This window comes from Sabethes cyaneus, chromosome 1, assembly GCF_943734655.1.
Source record: "Sabethes cyaneus chromosome 1, idSabCyanKW18_F2, whole genome shotgun sequence".
NCBI lineage: Eukaryota > Metazoa > Arthropoda > Insecta > Diptera > Culicidae > Sabethes > Sabethes cyaneus.
The window spans coordinates 155,928,855-155,953,267 of NC_071353.1; the positions used below are offsets into that span (position 1 = coordinate 155,928,855).

General features: G+C 43.2%; 1 protein-coding gene across 1 annotated transcript; it reads right to left on the minus strand.

Moving 5' to 3' along the window:
* Positions 1 to 10: 10 nt before the first annotated feature.
* LOC128742009 (uncharacterized) lies at positions 11 to 24,190 on the minus strand. Its single transcript, XM_053838184.1, has 5 exons — positions 23,517 to 24,190; positions 12,803 to 13,403; positions 8,858 to 12,610; positions 439 to 789; positions 11 to 341 (listed from the first exon to the last, which is right to left on the minus strand). The coding sequence occupies exons 2-5, from the start codon at positions 13,393 to 13,395 to the stop codon at positions 209 to 211; spliced, it is 4,830 nt and encodes a 1,609-aa protein (XP_053694159.1). The 5' UTR covers positions 13,396 to 13,403; positions 23,517 to 24,190; the 3' UTR covers positions 11 to 208.
* Positions 24,191 to 24,413: the final 223 nt, after the last annotated feature.

The window sequence follows — 24,413 nt, forward strand, 5'->3', positions numbered from 1 at the left end:
CTTTTTTTTTACAACAATTTCAATAAAAATAATTTTTAAATGTGCGACCCCCCTTTCTGAAGAAGGTCCCAGCGGAAATTTTATTCTGCAATTGTGGCTAGGAGAATACTTTGCTTAATCGTAATAAAAAAAATACGTTCCGTAAATATTGGCTATCTAAATATTGGCTTTTACGTATCCACCGAATACGTAGCTTTTAACTTTAAACCTAGAAAAATAGGTCGCTGCTTGGCAAAATGTCATCCTTGTGGAGGCTGTACAAAATGCTGGAATACCACAGGATTTGATCACTGAAATCTACTCCCCCGAGGAGGTGACCTATGAACGGTGCATCTCGCGTTCTAAAACGAAACCAAATCAAATCAAACCAAAGTTTTAAATTCCCCGGAATTTCCTGGACGAAAAAGAAAAACGAAAGGAAAAAAACAATCAACGTACCTTTTCGTGAAATCATGCTCGACCAGCGTAATGGCCCACCGGAGCCGGGACTGGTCCCGTTTGGCTTCCCGGCCCAGGTAGGCGTGCACCCGGCCCAGATGGATCTTCATCATCTCCTCGTAGGTGCTTTTGTCCTTCTTGTCGGCTCGCTTGAGGACGACAATTTCCCGCCCGATCAGCTGCAGCTTGTAGCTTCGGAGGGTTTTCGTGCGTCGATCGGCAAACTTGAGCTCCGTGGTCGGTGTCAGGACCGGTGCCTTCTGGATGTGCCGGTAGACGTCGTTCAGGGTGCTCGTCGGCCGGATCGATAGGTAGTTCGTTTTGCGGTCCGCTTCGTCCCAGTAGGTCCATCTGGAAGGAATTGAAGGCGATATTAGTTTCTGTGTCTGGCGAGCAATGGTGGGTTGGTTCATCGGTGAGGATGATCCAGGAAATACATGGAGAAAGGTTCGCTTTGTGGGATAATAAAAGGATAAAACACTAAAGTGTGCAACATGTTCGAAACTCTATGTTTTCACTTGAACAGAAGTTCCAAAATTCTTATTGTTGGAATTTTTTTTAAAGAGAATTGTTCGCAGGTAACTTAACAATTTTATTAATTACATTCAACGAGGAATATTATTTTTACTGCAACAAATATTATGTTCACCGGCATGTAACAGAATAATCGAGCACTCGTTTATAAACAGCGAAAACAGTAACTGTCCCATATAACTTCCATGTGATATCCCAGCGGTACTTCCCAAAAAATTAATTTTTTCATTCCTATAGTAGAAGCTTTAGAAAAATCGGTTTGCATCTGTCTCTTAGTCCTTTTGTCTTTTTTTAACCTTATAACTTTAGTTTTAAGTATATTATTTCCACGTTTTCAACTTTCGCTCTGTGTGTGTCACAGGACGGTGCTAATGTCTTCCTTTAGTTAACAGTTTCAACGACGGCTTGATTTACTAACCTCTAACCATCTTCACTAACCTCTAAGACCGCCAACTTTGCTAAAGGTCTACGCATCGATCAATCCCTTTGTAGTTTATACAATTGCTTGCTGTACTCTACAATTCACCCTCCTAACCACTTCTATAATTAGATCTCTCGCGCACTCGTTCCTCTTTCCTTTACTGAGCTGTTGTACAGTAGTTTTCACTGAGCGAACCATCCGCTCCCACACTCCACCCATGTGTGGAGCGCTGGGACGGTGACAGATCCACCGGGTAAAAGTGCAAGGACCTCGACGGTCGATGAAACAGCGAATGCCCTCAATACAGGAATCCGTGAAATAGTTTCTGTCAGCGGTTCGAAAAAGTTCAAACCACATGCCATTCACGCTAGCGATAGTGGGGCCATATGGGCCTCTACATCATTGACACGCTTTTACAGCACCGCTTACAAGCATTCTAAGCCATGGGACATGGTATCGCGTAGGGGAACCCCATTCATCCGAGTCCGTCTCCGAGTTACCGTGCCGATACTTTCGATGGTAATCGTCCATCAGCAGAGCTGTAAACATGTGTTTTCTAATGAGGATGTGAAAAATTTTGCATCTACTTTCACATTTAGAGCCGCTGCAATTCTTCTGTTGGTAGAAAGGATTCCGTTTTCAAGCAGCGGACATAACTGGTACAGATTACTATCCTTCGCCGCCGAGATCTGCTGCTTTTTCGGTTTGGGAACACAATCTCATTCGGAAAACTTTGCCATTGTGTTTGCAGTATAAGCAATCGCTCAGCTCTTTGTAGCTCTCCCGACGTCAAAAGACCCACAGAGCGTTCCTCATCGATACCGGTAATTTTTGAAGACTGTTCTGCATTTCTAAAAAATCCTTTATGTAGTATTGCCGGCATTGCTGTTTTCGCACCCAGAACGCGGTTGATCAATGTGTAATCCGAGTTCAACAAAGAATTCCTGCATGAATTTTTGATTTGGTCTCCGTAAATAGTTTTTCTTGTCCAGTTTTCGACCATCTTTTAAACTGTAGTCTGTACGCAATGTGGACCATACGTTCAAATGTCCTTATCCAACAATGTAGTGTGCTTAGCCCGTAATCGAGGTGTGTTTCGTCTATCGTACGATTCGCAATTTTTTCCAGATTATCAAAAAGGAAAGCAGTAGCACCAGATAAATAACACCTTTGCCCAGAAGATGTTCCAGTAATCGCCTTGATGCTCGACCATTCTCATGAATATTTTTACGTTGATTACCAAGTTCTGTTCCTTCATTGAGTTATCATTCTTCGACGATAGCATTTTTCGTTTCTTTTGTTAACCGTAACGAAACAGTACGGTCATACCTTAAGAGAAAATTTCATTTAAATCTACTAAACAAAATAATTCATAACTGATGATAGTCGAGGATTGTCCCATATTTCTGGAAGCCATTTCCAGACAATCGAGATGGAACCAAAGATATAAGAACGACTGCTTGTGTCTGAGCTGTCAGTCTTTGTAAATCTTTACGTATATTCTCGAAAGCCGATGACCCATTGCAACCCCGTTTAACGCACAGTTTATATGTTGTTGCATAAGCTCATTGCATAAGATAGGTAATATTGAGTCATGGTGAAGCTGCTTTACTAATCGATTGCACGTATGATCTAGCAGAGCCTGCAACTCAATTTTGCAGTGTTTCTCAGAAACACCGAAAAATTCTTTTTGCGGATAGCAATTCTGTTTGATTGATATTTTTTTATGGTGGATATACAATTGGGCAAGGAGATCTTATGATACCTTATGCTCGTGTTGTAAACTTAGGAAACTTAGTTTCCTCAGTTAAAATCTCATCTGAATTATGAGTACTTCTTAAATTTTCTGTCTTACGACGCTCACTTTTCACGCTACATTCGTTGAAAATTTTTGAAGGTCGCTCGACAGTGTGGCATCCATCAATTGATGGTTCAGCTCCACCGAAAATAACGTGCTATTATGAGAACTACCCCGTAACACTCCGGTCTCCTATTTTCAGCGGCTTTGACCCCTCGTGCCTTTTGGAACGGTGCACGATTACGGCACTAATACCTGATTACAAGTACTTCCGAATCCATCTCGAGCTCACGATGGACTCTGCTTCTATGAGAATCGTCGATAGCGTCTCGTCAACTGGATTTCGTGAGCTGGACAGGCTATTGAGTGCGGTTTTTACACTCCGCACTAGTCGCTCCCAACTCCCTCCGAAGAGTGGAGCTGACGGCGGGTGAAAAAAAACCCACTTAGTGCTCGCATTGGTGAACGTTTCGGCCAGGTTCCTATGCATGTCTTCAATTTCTACACTCAACTCACGACTAGCACCCTGGAAATTCGTGCCATTGCACAGTGGTCCAGAAGTTTTTCGCATATAATACCTTTAGGAACATTTCTTGATATAACAAGCCCCTTCTTGTCAGAGAAATCTTTGGGTGATTAATTCCCTTAAAAGTGAGATACGAAATTTATTTTCAGATATATTCGAGATACAGGTTTGATACTTTCGGCAAAGTTGTAGTAAATATCAATACAAACAACTTTGTCAAAGACACCATACTTGTATCTCTTAATGGAAATTATCTATGAAGCATTATTCGAGGACTAACCCTTCTTAACAGTTTTTAAACCCTGACTTATTCTGGTCAACTTTTACGTTTTCATAGTGCTCTAGAAAGTTGTTTATCTTGCTAAAATTAACGTTTTTGTAGAACATTATTATACGCGATTCTCTGCAGTTTCGGAGATTTTGAGCATTTTTGATGAAAAATAGTACTACTTTGAGCTTAAATATTTCCCAAGGTGGCAAATGGTGGCAGATCAAACCACTCCTACTTAAAAGTACAACAAAAAACCTTTAAAAGCAAGTTTCAATTGTCTGTATCTGTTTGTATCCTCAAAAGTTATAGTTGTTTTAAAAATCCATCTCAGTTATGTTATAGAACAATTAAAATGTACGTCGGATGCAATAAACGCCATTTTGTTTACGTTGACAATCTCTTTCTAACAAGTTGAGTTACCAGCAATTTTTTCGCCTAGTTTCGAGTCGAAAATGAATGTAGACTTAAAATTATTTGACGCAATTAATAAGAGAGAAGCTTCCAAATAACTAACTTAAGTCTATTTGGTTCAATACCAATACCAATTGGTGTCTTTTCAAAAGTTTACATTCATAATGGGCTGGTACCGAATGGCCGAAACACAAATGGTCGAATCACGAATGGCCGAAATCCAAAAGGCCGAATTTCAGCAACAGTTACAGAAGGCCGAGTTTTCTCGGAATGAGTAAATAACTATTTAATTAGAAAACACGAATCGACAAGCAGTTAACAATTAACTTTACTCAAACAAAAAATAAAATAAGCAACACATCTTTTTGTTGTACTTTACGAGTAAGTACGAGTTGTTTGATCTGCCACCATTTGCCACCTTGGGAAATATTTAAGCTCAAAGAAGTAGGGGATTGTCTCCTGTTGTGAAACGGCCCCGGTTGTGAAACAGCTGTAATTTTTAACGTTTTTATTATCCTAGTGTAGTCAAGTTAATACCAGCGTCTAGTCTCAAAGTAATATAACTTTTGAGCAAACAACGGTTAAACTTCAACATTTACAATGCTTTGTAGGAAAAGTGTTTGAAAAAACACCCAAAAAAGTTTTTTCGCATGTTTTGCAATTGATTATTTTGTGTACCAAATGGAATAAAAAAGTTCAGGTAAAGGCATATAAGCTAAGTTTTGGACTTCTATTTCATCTCACAGACAAATTTTAGGTGAAACAATTGACTCAAAAATTATTATATAATTTTTTTTGCATTATGGCCACCGCTCCGGTTATGAAACAGTCGAGTTCCCCGGTTGTGAAACATCTAGGAAATCAATTATTTTATAGTTCAATGATCGTACATTACTTCAATTGGGGCATTATGAGTTTTTATGGCAGCAGGATTCATTTAGGTTTAGCAAAAACTCAATTCCTTGTAACACATGTAACAGGCCAGTGCATTTGAAATGCGCCAATATGATTGCTTGCTTTTTTACAAGAAATTAATCAATGATTTTGTATTTTTAGTATCTTTCATGAATAAATGATTTTAATTTTAGATTTTCCTTCGATATTTCTATATTTTCTTTTCTTTTCTAAAGATTTCCCGAGGTGTTTCACAACCGGCGACACTTTTCTTTTAGCCACAAAAAACCATGTTTTGAATTTTTGCTATAACTTTTGTGTTTTAAAGAAAAACCATATACTTCCTTTGGCAAAAAGATAGGTATATGTTTAAACTTTCCAATGCTTCAAAAAGATTTAAAATTGGATGATCCGATTAAAAGCTATGGCCAAAACACAAAACCTGTTTCATAACCGGGGACATTCCCCTACTATTTTTCATCAAAAAAGCACAATATCTCCGAAACTTCAAAAAATCACGTATAATAATGTTCTACAAAAACGTTGATTTTAGAGAGATAAACAACATTCCAGAACACTATGAACACGTAAAAGTTGACTACAAGAACTCAGAGTTTAAAAACTGTTTTGAAGGGTTTGTCCATGAATAACGCTTCATAGACAATTTCCATGAAGAGATATAAATATGGTGTATTCGACAAAGTTGTTTGTATTGATATTTACTACAATTTTGCCGAAAGTACCAAACCTGTATCTCGAATATACGAGAAAATAAATTTCGTATCTCACTTTTAAGGGAATTAATCACTCAAAGATTTCTCTGACAAGAAGGGGCTTGTTATACCAAGAAATGTTCATAAAGACACTAGATGCGAAAAACTTCACGTTTCGGCGCTATATCAAACGATCACGTATTTCGCTGTTTGGACCACTGTGCATTGTCGGTGTAGATCTCACACGGTGCCTCTCGACGAGCGATGAACCCTTGGGTCACCAACTTACCGGACTTCGGAGGAGACCTCCAGGTGGACAGTACTATTTACCTTTGCACGACGCTCCGCCCAATTCCAACTTGTACGGGTTCAATATAATCGATCCCGATAAATCCCGAAAAAGAGCGCAGGTATGTGAGTCGAAAGGTAAGCAGAGACCCCATATTAGGAACAATCAGTTTCGACTTCTCAATCTTGCAGTATTGGGTCTTAGCAATCCGTTTGAAGACCGTATGTAACCTGGACACGTGGAACCGCTGCTTGAGCTCGTTTACAATAGTTTCTCGGTTTCCGTGTAAAAACTTACGATGGTATGCATCCATAACCAAGTCCGTCAGACGGTGCTCTCGCGGTAGGAATATCAGATATTTAAAGTCGTAGGTTGGATACGGTGCCATACACAAGCGGCTGTTCACGCGTAATACTCTTAGGTCGTCCAGGAACGGAGATCATCTGTAGATTCGGCTGGCTTTCTCTATCGCCTTCTTTGAGCCCCTAGTTTTCAGCGCTGCAACTTCGTCCGGATACCTTTCTGCCTGCACCGAGGACCACAAATCGTTCTGGCGAATCCGATACCCAATTTCGAATATCCAACCCGGCTTACTTATGAATAAACCTAGCCTGTTTCCTTCGTTCTACCGTTTCCTCAACCGTGTCGGCACTGTCGAAGTAGTCATCGACATAGTGCCTCCGCTAGGCACCGCTGCTTCCGGGAATTGCCCGGCATGATGCTCCGCATTCCGGTTCTTGACGTACTGTGCGGATGCAGGCTTACACGTTGACCCAAATGTGGCGACATCCATCACGTATACTTTCAGCTTTTCTGCGCTGCTGTTCCGGAACAGGAACCATTGGGCGGATTTGCCCTTGGCAGTCATCTTCATTTGGTGGTACGGATCTCTTGAAAAGCACCGACACCAGCGGCACTAGAGTAGGTCCGGGCCCTTCAGCAGTAGCGTGTTGAGGGAGATTCCTTGGACAATCGCCGCAGCGTCCCAGATGAGTCTGACTTTGGCCGGCTTCTTCGGAGTTAGTACATGGATTTAGCTTCATGGACATATCGTTTCGCTTCGTATTCTCTGATCTGCTTCTGAACGTTTTGATGCAATTCCAACTTGCTCTCCAACTGGTTGTGCCGTTTCAGCACCATATGGTAGTTGTCCAGGAAGTTCACGTAGTCCTTGATCCAGAGGAGTTCCATTTCGAAATGGTTCCCTACGCGCTCTAGGATCGACCGTGCCCTCTCGTCTTCAGTCGATTCCTGTTGCACTAGGACTATCGATACTTTGAGTGCATAATGGTTCTTGAGGAGATCAGGGACGTACACTTCATTAGATGTTTGGTAGGCCCCAAAGAACAGAGGCCACTCTTCCGGCTTTCCTGTAAAAGTAGGAAGTTTTCTGGTAAGCCCATTTCTGGCGCTTAACTGGGCTTTACTCGGCCCTAAACGCTGGTGCCCCTGCCCAGATCTGGAATCTGTCTCAATTTTCCAGACTTCTTGATGCCTAGTTAGACAAAAACAGACGTTTTCCAAACATTATCTTCCATTAGACCAACTGAAAATCAGATTTTTACAGACAAAACCGGTTGGAAACGCTGCCAATGCCCGTTTTGAGAGCTGATATGGCTTTTGTTTTCGTCGTCGTCGTCTCCACCGACCGTTTTCCCGTTGTCGTTGGTTTCGGAGACATCATCGGAGCCAGAGATGCCACTATTGACAGATATTTGACACTTCCGGATCACAGGCCGTTCCTTTTCCGATAACCGCTCGTTTCTCTGCCAGACGTTTATCTTCGGGGCCTTTACCCGATTTGTACCTTTTTGTACCACATTTGTGGGGTTCTGCCTCGAAGGTACCCATCGCCAGTTTTTCACTTCGGCTATCATCCCCCTATTTTGCAGGCTAAGAATTATCGGACGTAACGGTAGCCAAGTCAATCCATAGCACCTTTTTCGTGATGTTTTGACATCAGGCACGTGAACCCGGGCAAACTGCGAGTAACTAAGCGGCACGTTTCCAGGAATCTCCTCGTGATTCAGTGTCCGGAAGTAGGCTGTAGGCAGACTTGCTTATGTCAGCAAAAATGTGTAATTGACTTCACTTGTAGCTCGCGGAAAGTAACACCGTGGAACTCTCAACTCACGAAAGTCCGCAAACAAATTCGTTGGCTTACAATTGTTTGAGAATGCTCTTGGCCTGTGAAGGTAGAACAGTTGATTGAAGATGTTAAAGGATGTACATGTTTGTTTTAGACGAAAACCACGGCCTGTCTACTCTTTGGCGGGATATGGGAGGCTGGCGTAAAAGTTATCCACAGGTCATCTCAAACGTGTAACAAGAAAATTTCAACTGACACTTGAGAATATATCAGCATTTTTGGCTAAAACTGAAGTAATACAGAACAGTCCACAACTTATTCCTGTATCGGAAATCCGTGGTTGTGCTTGTATTAATCTTGAAATAATAAAATCACTTGTAATAGTAAAGAATGAAGATCTGGATGAGTATTTGATTGTACCCTACATACTTATTATAAAAATGATCATTTTGTGTCGTTCTATATTCACTTACCTCAGCACAATCTCCAACGCTCGCTCGGTGTAGTGAACAGGCCGTATCAACGCTCCGCCCCCGATCACTTCATACAGCGTCAGCCGGTACCACTCAGAACCGGCTTTCGCCGCCAGCTCCTTGCAGATATCGGATGCCGTCTTCGTCGGCGTAATCGTCACGTTCACCTGAGTCTTTTCCTCCTGCTCGGTTGCTGCCTCACCATCGCCTGCACATTCAATGGAGATCCACACCTTCAAATCACCCGAATGCTTCACCGAATCGGACAGGTTCTCGGCAGCGGCGTGATACTTCTGCAGCACCTTCAACATCAACAGCTCGCGTTTGACCTCCTCCGGAGTGATGGTGAACAGATTTTTGTACAGCTTGATCAAATCGGCCACAACATCCGCTTCGTCCTGCGAGTAGCTGTACTGTTCGGCTTCCACATTCTGACTCGAGTTGGCCATCAGCGTCGATCCCCAGATCATCGCCAGGTTCGGAATGCCCATCTTGTTGTGCAGCTCCAGCGATGCGATGAAGTTCAGGTGACCGATCAGCTTCTTCAGCGTGTGGTGCTCGACTTTCGGTAGACGGGAAAGCAACTCCCGGTAGGAGTCGATTTTGTCCTTTGCCGATTTTAGGCTGGTAATACTGACGAAACTGACCGCGTAGTTTCCGAAGAACGAGTTGGGAATGTCTCGGATGAATTTTTTCAGCACTCCCGTCACGTCGTACTCGTTGTACTCGGTGCGCGTCAGCTGGACAGCGAAGGCGTCTTCGTTGAACAGTTGGAGGATTTTGTTGACCTGATTGGTCGAGCCGGACTTGCGGTAGATGCCTTCCGACATGGAACCGTGCGCGTAAATGAAATTTATGCACTTATCAATCAGTACCGGAACGTCGTTCTTCGTCAGCTGTTGACTGTGCAAACTGGTTCCGTTTTTGTGGGCCATATCCTTGATGATTTTCCGCCAAATTTGCGTTTCTCTCGGGGAACTCATAATGAAGTACAACGTTGCGTACGGTGGACAGTCAATGAACAGCGAAGGACCCGCTTCGATGTGCAGATTGCGTATCGATTCGTCCGATTCGATTGCTCCGATGCAACGCGCTTTGCGTAAATCCAACTGCTCCAGGCGTTGATCTTGGTAGTTGAAAAAGAACAGCTTGCGCTTCGCCAACAGCAACCACGCTCCGCTCCAGCTGGAGGAAACCGACTTTTTCATGTAACACCAGCCGGCTCGCATAAACTCCGCCAAACACCCGTCGGGAAAGACGTCCGTAACGGACTGGAGGATCTTTCCCATCCACACGTTTCGATCGGATCGTTTGTGCACGCCAAACATGTACGATTGTCGCAGGGTTTTGACGTTTCCACTGTTGGTGCTGGTGATTACCAGGTTCGGGTTGGTTACCAGCTGCTGGTTGGCCGTTGATCCGCCCTCCTTTTTCGGTAAGGCCAGCACCACTTCGAAGCAGTGCAAATCGAGGCCTTCGTTGTTGAACTTGTGCTGGACGACGCACTGAAGGCTGAGGATGAACTTCAGGTGTAGGGACTCTTTTGGTTGCGTTTTTTGCGGGTCCTGGTAGGTTTGGATGATCTTTTCCTTCAGGACAACCGAGCGGGGGGTCAGCTCGTTGAACACATCGCCGATCATTCCGGACGGGAGCTTCAGCAGGTGGCCGTGATGGCTGATGAAGCGTTCCGTGAGCAGCGGCTTCGGTACCATTTCCAGGACGGTCCGTACGTCGGTTTTTGCCTTAAAACTGGACTTGCGCTTCAGGGCGTTGAACAGTTTGGATGTGACGCTTGGTTTGCCGGCGACAGTCGGTGCGGGTCCTGCCGCTGCTGCGAACGGATCGGTTACGGTTTCGTTGGCTCCGATCGCTTCCATGTAGGACGGCAGATAGGTATCGTCCTCATCGATGCAGCTCAGTTCCGAAGGGAGTTCTTTGTGGATTTTCTCGACCGGTTTGTTGTTTGCGGGTTTTTCGTTGATTGGATCGACCTTGGAGTTTTTGAGGAACCTGTCCGGTTCGGTGGTGGCAGCGTCCGTTACGAACCAACTCGATTGGGGACCTTGACTGCTGCTGGAAGGGTAGCTGAGGTCAACCGGTTCTTGATTGGCAGCTGATTCTTCCACAACCGAAAGGTACGGTTCAATGGCCGCCTCATCAACCAGATTTTCAACACTATCGGAGGGAAGATTCAAATTCTGGTGGATAATCATCGTTCGGCGGGGGCTTTTGGACTTCCGTTTTCGCTGAGGAATCGGTGGAGTCGCTTTGTTCGGGGGTTCGCTCGACGTTGAAGATTCCATCAGGGAATCGGAACGCTTCGGTGGTTTGGGAAGTCCCTTGGAACCATCCTCAGAGGCTTCCAGTCCATAGGATTCCGCCCCGAGGATGTTCTCAATCAGAGCCAGCTCATTTGTCTTCTCCAGAAGCACCACCAGCGAACGCCGCTGGTTCAGCGGATCAAATTCATCGATTATATCGGAAATCGAAACTTCATCGTAATCATGTCGGGGCGGGCGAGCATTCAAAGGTTCCGGCTTCAGCAGGGAGGTCTCCATCTCACAGATCTGCCCGTAAATCTGACCGTCATTAACGTAAGTCGGTTCCGGCGTGCTGACCCGCGAACTATCACCGTCCTCTTCGTCGTCCTCATCCTCATCTCGGCTGTTGTTGACATCGTAGAAGTTCCACGAGTTCGAGCGCAAGTTCAGGTTGTTTCGGATTTCATCCAACGATGAGGAACGTCGGGAGAAAACGCGATTCACCGAGTTGCAGGTGGCTCGGCGAGAATCCGGAGCGGACGAGTCTCCGACGGCAACGTCTTCGTAGTTTGCGACTTTTTTTCGGATCTGAATGCGTTTCAAAATTTCCGGCAGGTTGTTGTCCTCCTCGGAGGAGCTGCTCGAAACCGGTCGTGTAACGATGTTAAGTTTCCCGTAGGGATTTTCGGCTTTGCCGGTGGCAGGTTCGGTTCGCAGAACCGGAGCCGGTGTCTTTGGAGGCGGAATGCTTTCCGAACTACTGTTGATGTCGATTTCTCGCACGGAATCAATGTAGAATTTAGACTCGCAAAGATTTGACTCGCTCTTGGTTTTGCTGCGCAGCGGAGCTGGCGATGGAATATCCGAATCACCTTTCCGGTCTCGTTTCGGAATCACCTTACTGTAGAGGCTTTGACTTAGGCCCGAGGAACGGGAAAACGTTCCCGCTGGAGGCGGATTCGTGGAAGAGGAAGAAGCGGAAGCCAAACTGGCGCTGCTATTCGATTTGTACGATTCCTCGTACGGCGGAGGTTCACCGTAATTCGTTGGTTTGGCACTCTTCGGAATGTCGTAAGTGGACGACGAGGAGGATCCCTTCGTTAGATCCTCTCGGTTGTTAACCTTATTGTTCAGCGGACTGTTGAACTGAATGTTTCGCATGAGATCACTGTTCTCCGGCGGTGCCGTTTGTCTTCGTTCGAGAAAATCTTCCTCCTCACCACCACCGGTGCTATTGCTTCGTTTCGTTTTGGAACCGCCCTTCTTACGGGCCAACGAGAGGGACAGTTTTTCCTCGGCGATGCTGTTGATCGATTTGCTTACCGTTTTCAGCTTGCTTCCCGCCTCCGAACTCCAGCTACTGAACGAACTCTTCGAACTCTTGAGGTTCTTATCCAACTTGCTAGCTACTTTCATTGTTTTGTGTGTCACTCGCTCGGAAATCGACTCACTCAACAGTTTCGAAGTAATACCGATTGATTTGAACAGTTCACTAAAACAAAACAAAAAAACAGTTGAATAACTCTTTCAGAAAAAAAAACCTAATCGATCGATGCAAATATCTCTAAAATCCATTGAAAAATGACTGCGTTATAAGCGCACAAAACGTAACCACTAGTCGTTACATATTAATTTCTCGTACTTCCAAAGTGCATCCCCAATGCACGTCCCAAAAACAACTCACCCCGGTGAGGAAGTCTTATACTTCCGTCCACTGTCGCCACTGCCGATCGAGGCGCCATCCGATTCGGCCCCGCCGGGCGTTCGATCTCCCTCGAAGCTGAAACGTCCGCCGGTGCTTGTGCTGGGGGAAGTTGGTACCGAACTGTCCCGCAAGTTATTGTGCACGGTGGTAATTCCGGGACTCAAAACCGCCGGCGGCGGTGGAACCGGTGGTGGTTTCTTCACCGCGCTCGGAAACGGACTAACATTTTGGTAGTGACTCGCTCGGTCACTTTCCTCTTGAACCACAACCCGTGGCCGGCGAGGTGCTGGTACTGGGCGGGCAGCTGCGGCGCTGGGCAGGTTTTTCGCCGGCGTTGCCGGAGGAGTATCGTTATTGTTCACGCGGGGGGAATGGATGATTTCGATGTTTTCGTAATCTAGCTTCGGATAGATCGAAGGATAGGTTTTGGTGGTGGCGCTTCCATCCGGTACGTCACGGTCGTTGTTGTTAACTTTGTCTGCCACCGGGGTCGAATCGATCGACGCGTTGTTATTGTTGGCACGTTGGCGCGGTCGCGGAACCGGAACAGGCGTTACCGAAGACTCGCTCATTCTGTTATCTAGAAGAAGCAAAAGAAATGATTAGATTGCACTGTCTCGTCGAGTGGATATTTAATCATGAATTGAGTAATAAAAGCTAGGCGCGGAAAAGATAGTAAAAGGTGAAAGATTTAATGATATTTGACAATGATCAATCAAGTACCAAGCAAGCGCTTGAACGTAAACAGTCGGGCACGCTCGGGAATGGTAATTTTAGAACAAATGATAATTCTAGGAAACATGCAAAATAAATGCGCTCCGAAAGCGGAGCACTTTGTGACTGCAAGCGTGTTTTCATTCTCTTGCTCTTGTTGTGCTTGTGCAAAGAGCTCTGATTTTGCATGATGATAGAGACCGGCGTAACAAGAGTGTGAATCATCACTCCCATTTACTCGGTAAAGCAATAATAAGCATAGCTATGCATGCATCAATCAACTATAGGCTTCCGTTTTGGTATTTGCTTTTTTTGAACGAAGCGCAATAAATCCATATAAAGGAAAAGTTTATCTTTGTTCTTTGATGAACTTTAATGAAATAAGTTACGATTATGATAATACTTATGTAAAAGTTAGGCAAGTATATAAGTATTTTGAAATTAATGAGATTTTGATTAAATCTGATTGTTGCAAATAACACTGTCTTTTGGCTGCATGGATAGCAGCTTTAAAAGTTTAGTTTTATTAAATCTTTTCTCCTTTCTACCTTTGCTCTTAGTGTTGCACCTTTCAACGCAAAGTAGAATAGTAGGTTACAGAGTGCATCCCCTTGCTGCAGTCCATCCAACGTCTCGAAAGCGGCTGCGACCTCCATGGGTTTTCTGTCAAATTTCCGCTACGTAATACTTTGACCCATTCAGCAGAAATATTTTCGGTAGAAAACCATGTTCTAGCATTATCTGCCAAAGTTCATTTCGTATGACTGAATCGTACGCCGCCTTAAAATCCACAAACAGAACAGTAAAAATGTAATCCGTCGTGGAGCGACCTACACAAAAACCAGCTTGGAACTCGCCGACGAAGGACTCCGGTAATGGTCTCAGTCTATAGAACAGGATACGGGAAAGCACCTTATAGGCAGAATCGAGTTTTTACGCCACAGTCGCTTTTCTTTAAAAAAACTCCAAGGTATACAACCCTAAGGGTTTTACGAAAGGGTGACGTAGGACTATATCACTCTTTATTCCCCGACTAGAGCTCTAGGCTGCCGTCATCCATTGCAGACTTATGCAAACGTTGAGCCACAGTTTGCAGGCGGTGAGTTTTCTGGACCGATTCAAAAACAGTTCTTGTATGAATCATGTCCGACCATCGACGCTACCGACAATTCGTTGGGTGCAGAATTGGAGAGTTCTTGTCGAAACCCAACGATGAGGTATGGAGGTGATTACCCACTAGGGAAAATGTGGCAGACGAAGCCTCAAACTGCTCCCAGATAGCCGTTGATTTACTGGTCCAAAGTTCTCTAGAACCCGAAGTGTCGTGGCCACAACAATACGCAACCGAGAATACTCCAAATGAACTTCAACCGTGTATAGTGCAGTACATCGTATTCGTATCGCAGGATGAGTTGATCAAATGGAATCGTTTCTTTAAGTTTAAGAGTTTGGCGTGCACCGAGTAATAGAAAAACATACGATGAAAGCGACAGAAACAGGCAAACGAGCTGAATAAAGCCCAGGGCTCAGTCTGGTGTCTCGTTCAAGAATATGCTTTGCGCTGGGCAAGGTTTGTCTGCAATGATCGAAAAATCGAACCGAATCCACAAGTTATCCCATGACAAGAATGACCGTGGAGTGACTCGTATGGATTCTCCACTATGTGCTGCTATTTTCATGCCCTTTGAACCAAAGTTCCCAATTATTCTGCAAAAAACACATCCGCTAACAATCCTACTGCTAGACGGGTATCACAGAACGTATCTTCACGAAAATAACGAAACGGTGATCAACGAGATATGGTAGCGGTTCCACATACCATCTCTACGCACACAGCTTCGGAAGTTGGTAAGATTGTACATGTATTGCATGATGAAGAAGGCCAAATTTTGTATTCCGCGGATAGCATTGCTTCCGGAAGCGCCATTAGAACCGTCCGTTCAGCTGTTTTCTATTATCGGCTTTGGTGCAAACGGAATGATCCCCACTGGAAATCTGAAGCGACAACGGTACGAATTTCATCGGCGCCAGCCTAGAACTCGACGAACAGGTAAAATATATTAACCAACAGCTGGCAAAAGTTTTCACTAACACCAACACAAAATGGATTTTCAATCTACCCTCAGCGCCACATATGGGCGGGTCGTGGGAGCGATTAGTCCGTTCAATAAAAACTGATTTCGCTGGCCGAATCAATCACCAGAAACCCTGATGACGCTTTTCATTGAAGCATTGAAGAAGTAGGCAACTCGCGACCACTCACAGTGGTTCCAATGGATACTGACTACTGAGGCGCAAGAATCACTAACTCCCAACCACTTTCCCCAAATAAACTCCCAGGGAGTAGCACGACCACAGCCATTAACAGAACACGCAGAACCGACGAGGAGTAATTGGAGGTAAATTAGATGTCTGGTGGTTGAATTCTGGTACCGCTGGGTATAGGAGTATCTTCCTACAAAAGCAAGTCTTCAAAGCAGCTGTAAGAATATGACCTGGTAAAACCTGGGACCTGGTTTTCGTCGTGGACGAGTCGACACGGAATGGGTGGCTACGAGGAAAAATATTTTTCTTTAATCACTTTGTTTATTTATACGGCTCGGGCACAAAAGTTCAACGGAGCCAGTTCTAGTCACTCATGCGGGTTGTTTTATAATCCTTTTCTAAAAAGATAAAAGAAAGTACTAAATGGGGAGTACGAATAGTTCAGTATAAATAAGAGACATGTAGGAAAGGTCTAAACTTGCTTGTGATAAAAAATATCACGAACAGGAACATTAGTTTGTTTATTTCTCCCCCGCAGGGAATCTTTAAGCATGGATCTAGTGGCATGGTATGTTGGACATTGCCAAACGACATGTTCTGTGTCATGATAACTCTCACCACAAGTGCAACGATTATCTTCTGCGCGACCTATACGATGTAAATGTGCCTCGAACCAGTCAGTGGTTTGACATAAGTTGAGACATCACACAGATAAAATCACGATTCACATCAAAGGTTTCGAACCATGGTTTAGTAGACTTTGGGAATGATGGAATGTAACCATCTTCCTAGTTCTCCATTGTCCCAAGACTTTTGCCAACTTCTGATGTGAAGAAGCATAATATTCGTTAAAGGCGATAGGTTCGGTCTTCCAAAAATCCTTCTCACTGCCAGTTATTGAACAACGGCGGGCGTAGTCAGAAAAGTTTCCTAGGAGGGTTTACAAAAAAAAATCGGGCATAGAGAGACCTTAAGCAGTTTATTCAAGAAATGGGGAATTATTTGAAAATCGAATTGAAATAAAATCAGAAAAATGTGAAAATTTTGCCTTTCAGTTGGCATCGAGGTATGTTGTACGTTCGAATCTCGGCTGGGAGAGGCTGTAAGAATCCATAGATTCGAGTCTCTTCGAGATGCGGCGAGGGTCGAGACAAGCTGATAAGTTATCATGCATGTTTTTCAAAATCACTCTTGAAGGGGCGATTCGACGAGCAGATATCGAAACAAGAAGTTTCATTTTCAGAAATGTAGCAAACTTTTTGGCAACGGAAACTACGCGATTTGATACTAAAACCAGAAACTTTGCCACGGCGTAGGCCATTTGCGCTAGATTGAAAGCGGAAGCTCGGAGGATTGCGTCGAAGACCAAATACATGTATGGTAGAGGTTCATACGGGAGCAACGTGCGCTTTTCGCGGACGGCAATTGTTGGCTGGCAGCGACGAACCAGAAGTGGTAGATGAGCTCGTAAATGTGGGATCGCTGGTGGCCACGGACAGCAACACAAATGAGGAGATCCAGCAACGTATTCAAGCAGGACATCAAGCCTACTTCGTAAAACGGCACGATCAAAGGACATAAGCCGCCGTACGAAGCTGACAATGTATAAACCCCCTTCTGGACCGATAGTTTTTAGGGATTTGACAATGCGCACTGAGGATAGACTCGCCCTTGTGGACGGTGGACTACAACTTCCGAAACGCCTGGGAAATGGGCAACGAATAATCCAAGATCGAGTTGAATGAAGCTTAAAACAGGACGAACCGCCCCGGCTGTAAGCTGCTGACGACGACGACGAAGATCGTACAACCAGCCCACAGTGGTTTGATTGCTCGGAATCGTGAACTTTTTTAGTAACTCTTTTCATAGTATTTTTTTCAATATGGTGTCTTCGGAAGAATTTCTGTATATCAATAGACGCAATGACTGGTGGTTAGTATTAGTTCAGAACTCAAACACAGGTGGCGCTGCAAAATTTAACTTTCTAATTTGATGATACAGAGCTATTGTATGTTCTAGAAAGTTTTAGATAATATTATTATGAAGCTTTTTGCTGAAAACATTATTCCTCTAAGTATCACAGTTTTTGAGATATTAGGCGTCTTTCATGACGGACCCCCAAAAATTGGGGTTTTCACTGTAGCTTCAAAACTATATGATTTAGGGAAAAATAACGTTCTGCAAACATTTGCATCTATTAGAATCACACACTTTTGCAGAAGAAAGTGAACACGTATCTTATATACAGAGCGAGTTAATTAACGATTTAGATAAAAATTAGCCATGTTTCGTACTGCTATACAATAAAAAGTTGGAAAAACTGACGACCGAGGTATAAATAATGTGAAAATACATTCAAAACTGATCTTAAAACTTACTCAGTCTTTTAGAGACATATATCATAATGTTTACTATATTCCTTCGCCCTGTTAACAGCAAGGTACGATGCTAATCTAACAAGCCAGTCGTCGTATGTACTAATCTCGGTTGTGTGGTACTGCTGGAGTTTAATAGGATCCTTACACTAGCCCTGTAATTGTCCTGCACTCTAATAACCGGCTGCGAAGCCTGCCGATAGAGAAGGGTAATGTCTTAAAGACGGTTATATCCAAAGCTTTGCTCTACTTGCATCGCAAGAGACTAATAAGAAAAGAAAACTAATAAATAGAAAATTAAATATTGAGCATGTATTTTGCATCGCCGCATAGTTCACTCGCCGACTTGTCTCGCGACGCCCTTATGCTACTAATTAAGGGATCTGATGATTCGAGAAGGCGATGCAGCAAATCCATGTTTGCTACCGTTCTAGAACATTTTCTGGTGTGGTCCAATCTATATCTATTGAAACAATATTTATTATTGTATATTTTTAAATCAGTTTTTCATACCTCTTAAGGTCTTTATTTCGGTTTTCTTGTGCTTCCTCAGAAAGCTGTCCAATAAGGAATAGAAAATGTTCAATGACTTTTGATCCGTGGATTAACACTTTATGGATGGTTATTGGCATATAGTATCAGGAGTACAATGCAACCAGAAGTCTTGCTGTATCCAAACAGTAGTTCTCAAACGTCTCTACGTTGATTTCCATCCCTGATACTATAACGGAGAGTATTACTGCACATCTTTTTATAGAGGTTACGTCGAGTCCAGTTATTTTAGCTACTTTATCTGGATTTCAAAACAATCATCCGGCCGTATTGCCATCGATGAAGTTCCCTATTAAAAATATTAGGGTGCTTGGAAAAAATAGATTGCAACATGTAAGTTAGCAAATTAACTGCCCCTCCAGAACGTGGTTTATCAACCAGAAGTCCCAATTCGAGTGTTCGAGTTCTTCGAGCTCGAGTTCTTTTTCTCTCATTTACCAACTGTTTTCCGTTTAATTCTTTTACATAACAAAAATCTATCACAATATTCCCGTATTCGAGATTCTGATAAGACGCTCAAAGTAATGACTTTTAATTACCTAACATTAGTTTGATTTTCTTACTAGTCTCTTACGATGCACGTAAGAGCAAAGCTTTGGGTATAACCGTCTTTGAGACAATACTCTTCTTTAACGACAGACTTCGCAGCCGGTTATTAGAGTGCAGGACAATTACAGGGCTAGTGTAAGGATCCTATTAAACTCTAGCAGTACCACACAGCCAAGATTAGTACATACGACGACTGGCTTGCTAGATTAGCATCGTACCTTGCTGTTAACAGAGCGAAGGAATATAGTAAACATTACGATATATGTCTCTAAAAGACTGAGTAACACTTTTTGTAAATGCAAATTAAATGATGACGATACTAAAAGAGGCAAATGACTTAGCATGTTTTAAGTTCAGTTTTGAATGTACTTTCACTTTAATTATATCTCGGTCGCCAGTTTTTCCAACTTTTTATTGTATAGCAGTACGAAATATGGCTAATTTTTATCTAAATCGTTCATTAACTCGCTCTGTATAGAAGATAGGTGTTCACGTTCTTCTGCAAAAGTGTGTGATTTTAATAGATGCAAATGTTTGCAGAGCTTTATTTTACCTTAAATCACATAGTTTTGAAGCTATAGTGAAAACTCCTTTCTGGAAAATGTCATGACTTCACACTTGTTGGGTTTAAGCAGCATGCGGTTGTCGACACACCATTTGGCAAAGGTCGATAGTTCCTCCTGAAGGACAGCGGCGTCGGATAGATTTTCGACTTTTGAGTATAACTTGAGGTCGTCAGCAAACAAGGCAAACAAGAGTCGCGGACCTTTAAGCAGGTAGTTGATGTCATTGAAGTTGATAAGGAATATTAAAGGACTAAGATGGCTGCCTTGTGGCATTCCAGAATGAGCAGTGAGCGATCCAGAGAGATTGCCCTCAATGTTCACCTTTAAGTGGCGATCGGATAAGTATGAACGGAACCAACGCAGCAACGGACCACCATTTCCATGCTGAGGGAGACACCTGAGTTAACGGATAAGCTGAAAAGATGGCTCATTGGTGTTTGTGGAGATTGGAGAACGGCAGCCCAGGACCGACGGTACTGGAGGACCATAATTCGTTCGGCGCAGGATCGGTAACGGACCGTTGCCACTAAAGTAAGTAAGTATGTTCGCCAGTTCATTTACCAACATAGGATTGCTGGGATGATCCGGCTGGTGAGCAGCTTCGAGGTGATCGCAGAATTGCTTCACCAGTATCGCGACGCCTCAAGACGATACGTTTCAACTTTCAAAATGTTCAAGATGGTACGGATTATCCAGCCGTTTATTGTTATTAACTTTTATTGGCTTTACTGGGTGGTTTCCACCAACGGTATTCGTTAAGCATATTTGGATCTCCATTTCTCTTTTGACTTGACTAGTTTTCCGGCATTAGGTGCACCACAACGTCCTAAAAGTAGGCAAGCTAAGGCAGACTAACAATGCGAATGAGATTTAAGTCGTGAGCAAAATCTGTTTCTCTTTAAGGCCACATGGCCTACTAGATTGGTTGAGTACGACAGTTGTCATTTTTTATCAAATTTTGGAGAGCAATTCCACTGCCCATAAATGAAAGACAGTCACATATGCAAAAACTTGCAGCGGCGAAAAACGCATTTGAAACCGCTACAGTTTTTCTTTAATATTGAGTAAATTTTGGAAACAAATCGTCCAAATCATCATAATATTACTTGAATGTACATTATAGAATACTTTTACAAGCAATTTGTTCACAAGTGACCTACAATTTGTTCCGAAACTTATATAAACTACCGAAGTTACTGATATGCGTTCATTTGTGCTTGAATAAGCAAGAATAAACGCATAACAGTCACACTCACAGCATGCCTTGATTCTTGCGTTGCCAGTGAGCCGTTGACTGCCGGTGGAGTATTTTCAAGACCACGTGTCGTTGTTGTTTTGATAATTCACGTGCACGTTTAATTCAACTGTTTCAAATATCTGTACGGAACTATTTGAAATTTTACGGGAGTAAGGATAGCTCTGAAGAACTTCCTGAAACTTCCAGTTCCTAGCATTTTCTGCTTTTATTTGTAAATTGTTATCACGGGATCGCATAAGGGGTTTTGTTCAACTCAGAAACTGGTCGCTTTCCTGTGTCAGGAACACTCCCAGAACGTGTCCGAGTGTGACCAATGTGATCCTGGACATATTATATGACGACAAATGAACTATTCTGAGCTAGTTTTGCACTTTTGCGTACTTAGAGATGTCACATGTTGTATTTTAGTTCTATTCAGAAACTGATCCCCGTAAGGGTATCCGGAGCATTTCCGGATATGTGGTTAGATATGGTCAATGACGTCTTGAACACTTTATACAACTACCAATGGTCTAGTTTTGCAAATTCGAGTACTTAGAGGTGTCGTATAATGCAATTATTGTGATCCAAGGTGGTTCAAGTTACATATATTCCGGAACTTGTTCCGACTATAGCTTCGGAACCGTGTATCCGGTCCAAATTTTCTTCAATAGTGTTCTTGTAGGCCATACAATCTTTCGTTTGGTAGTTGTTGCAGTCAAATCGGTTCAGAAATTTCCAAAATCAAATGCTTATTCATATATTTTCACTACTGTGACTGTTATGCGTTTATTTGTAATATGGGACTGACATAGTTTATTATTTTTTTCAACATTTTGGGAATAAACATAGCTTTTTTGTTTGGAATATTGAAAGAATAAGTAATTTAAAGATGATTCCCAGGTTTATCTCAAAAATGGTGAAAAGTCATATGGGACTGTTATGGGTTTATGGGCAGTCCAGTGCTTGTTGAGTTTTTTTTCATCCGAACCAAATCGTGACTAAAATAGCCCATTGACACCACTAACTGTAGCAATCTGTAACTGGTTACTGCCTATCAACCTTTTCTAATCAATTATTCGATCTTCCTCTGTCTTGTTTTATTTTCTAACAGCAGCTAATTTGTGTATACACATTAAAACCGTTTCGCTTTTCGCAATTTGCTCCCCAACATGAGCTGGGTAGGTTGATGGACGGAATCGATAAGCTGCTTGCAATTGAATGGCCCACGCAATTTCTCAGTAATCGCACACAAACCGGACCAGCAAGCAGGGCACGGAACATACCTTCAAACAAGTAGGCTTGAAAGTGTCTGATATGGGTTGAATTATATCAAGGAGAAAAATGCCGTCGTATATCATATCACACCCGGTTTCCCCACCCGACACCCACCGGCCGACAGCTCGACGTCGATATTTATCTTCAATTTAGATTCGTCCCTTGATTGGGTGAGTGAGTGATAAGCGGCTTACATTTCCACAGTGTATAGAATAGTTTGCTCGTGCTCGGTATGCGCATATGCGACGACGGTTTCGTTCAAGAGCGCATTTTTGCCTTTTCATTCATCAAGTGACTCATCAGGTCGAACTTTTATATGACGTTTTTTCAAAGAAGTTAGCAAGAGATAAAGCGCCTACTGCAGCGCAGCCTGCGGCTGCTAATGGGCGCAAAGCAAGGCGCTCTCATACAGCTTGGGATACAACGTCCAGCCATCAAGCAGTTGGCCTTGACGTTTGGCGAGTTGACGTTGTCGTCGTTTGCACAGGTTTGCACGAAGTGCTGAATTGCATGTCTTTCGAAAGAGGGTTTTATTGTAGAAATTCTACACCATCTGTCTGTAGCCGGAGTCATTTTAGCTGTTGGGGGCATTGTGGGACAAAAATTGCTGTGGTTAATTTCCTCTAATTCATGAGCAAACTAGTCAGTTCCACTGAAATTGTGGGGCATTTACATTGTTGCTCGTTCCACGAAATAACAACAAAGAAGGATGAATCATAAAAAACCGGAGAGATCTTTTGAGGGAGGGATAACCCAACTGTTTACAAACTAAAAGCTTAGTGTTCACCTTTCGGTAAGCTATCAATACGAATATGTTGTGATCCCTGAATAACATGCGCTATTATTTCCTCTGGTAATCTCAACTTCCAGTCGCAATAAGTTGATCGCACTCAACAGCTCAACCGCTGACGGTTGAGCGGGGAATAGGAAAAGTAAAAATACACACCATGTCTGTTGATTTCTTCCAGCGTAAACAATCAACATTAACGCTAACAAAGTGCCAACTATATCATTCAATGAAGCAACAGTAGACGCGCAAAATGCCTTTAAGTGCACGGGGGGAGAAAGAAAGTGGCCGACTATTTGCGTATCAGCAACCGGAAGAAAGGTGCTGCTGGAGCCGGACTGTTCGACATCGCTAGTTTGAAGGTACATACCTTAAGTCCGCTTGACAGGGACTTCTATTGTTTCCGTGCGTATCCAACAAGTAGGCGTGGTAGAAGGTAGAACTGGAGCATTAAACCAATCCAATCAGCTCCAATCGCTGACGGCTCACTGTGCCGTGTTTTCTGTTTGGAACAACAGCAATCTCATTGACCGCTGCTCACTGTTTGAGGAAACACTATCACAATCGCAAAGAATTGCACAAGCTCGAACACATTCCTGCTGTTGCTGCTCCGGTACTGGTGGTCACACACTAATACGCACTTGTCCAGTGTGTTGTCGATCGATCAAAATTGATTGGGACATCAAAAATTGACTCACGTAATGCTCCCGAAAGGGGTCGAAAAAAATCGGCTATGTTTGCAATGTCTTTCAGGTAGACTTTCTTCGTGTTAGGTAGATTGAAATCATCACTTTAATAAATGGTCACTTGATTTTGACTACTGATATATAATGGCAGGCACTCAGGCAGACAGGGGTGCGGCATTAAACTTCGCTCTAAGTAAAGTTACATGATTAATAATAAAAGAACTTGCACTGTTTGAAACCCCACATTAAAAAGTTAATCCGTATGATTGATGAAGTAAATGCACACGAATACACTGACACCAATACTATACTATAAAACGGGAACTTGTACGGCAAAACCAACGAGCAAAAATAACAGAACCGTACGCGACCGTAGTCGGCTCAAGAATGAGTCTGTGAAGCTGAGCTGACCGGCGTTGGCTCAACAACTTCTATAGCTAGCGGTTCAAAAAGCTGCTCAAATAGCTGACAATAAGCTTCGCTCCATCATCTGAAGCGGGCATCAAAGCATGCCATAAATTATGGTTGCAACCAACGAGTGATAGCTTGCATGAAAGATTACCAAGAATGTCTTTTTGTGA

What these genes read in the sequence shown, in the direction of transcription:
- LOC128742009 (XM_053838184.1), bottom strand. Translation starts at nt 13,395, where the DNA reads ATGAGCGAGTCTTCGGTAACGCCTGTTCCGGTTCCGCGACCGCGCCAA. An exon ending in GCGTTGGAGATTGTGCTGAG is followed by an intron (nt 790 to 8,857) that starts GTAAGTGAATAT and finishes AATTCCTTCCAG; the next exon opens with ATGGACCTACTGGGACGAAG. An exon ending in GAGCATGATTTCACGAAAAG is followed by an intron (nt 342 to 438) that starts GTACGTTGATTG and finishes GTTTCGTTTTAG; the next exon opens with AACGCGAGATGCACCGTTCA.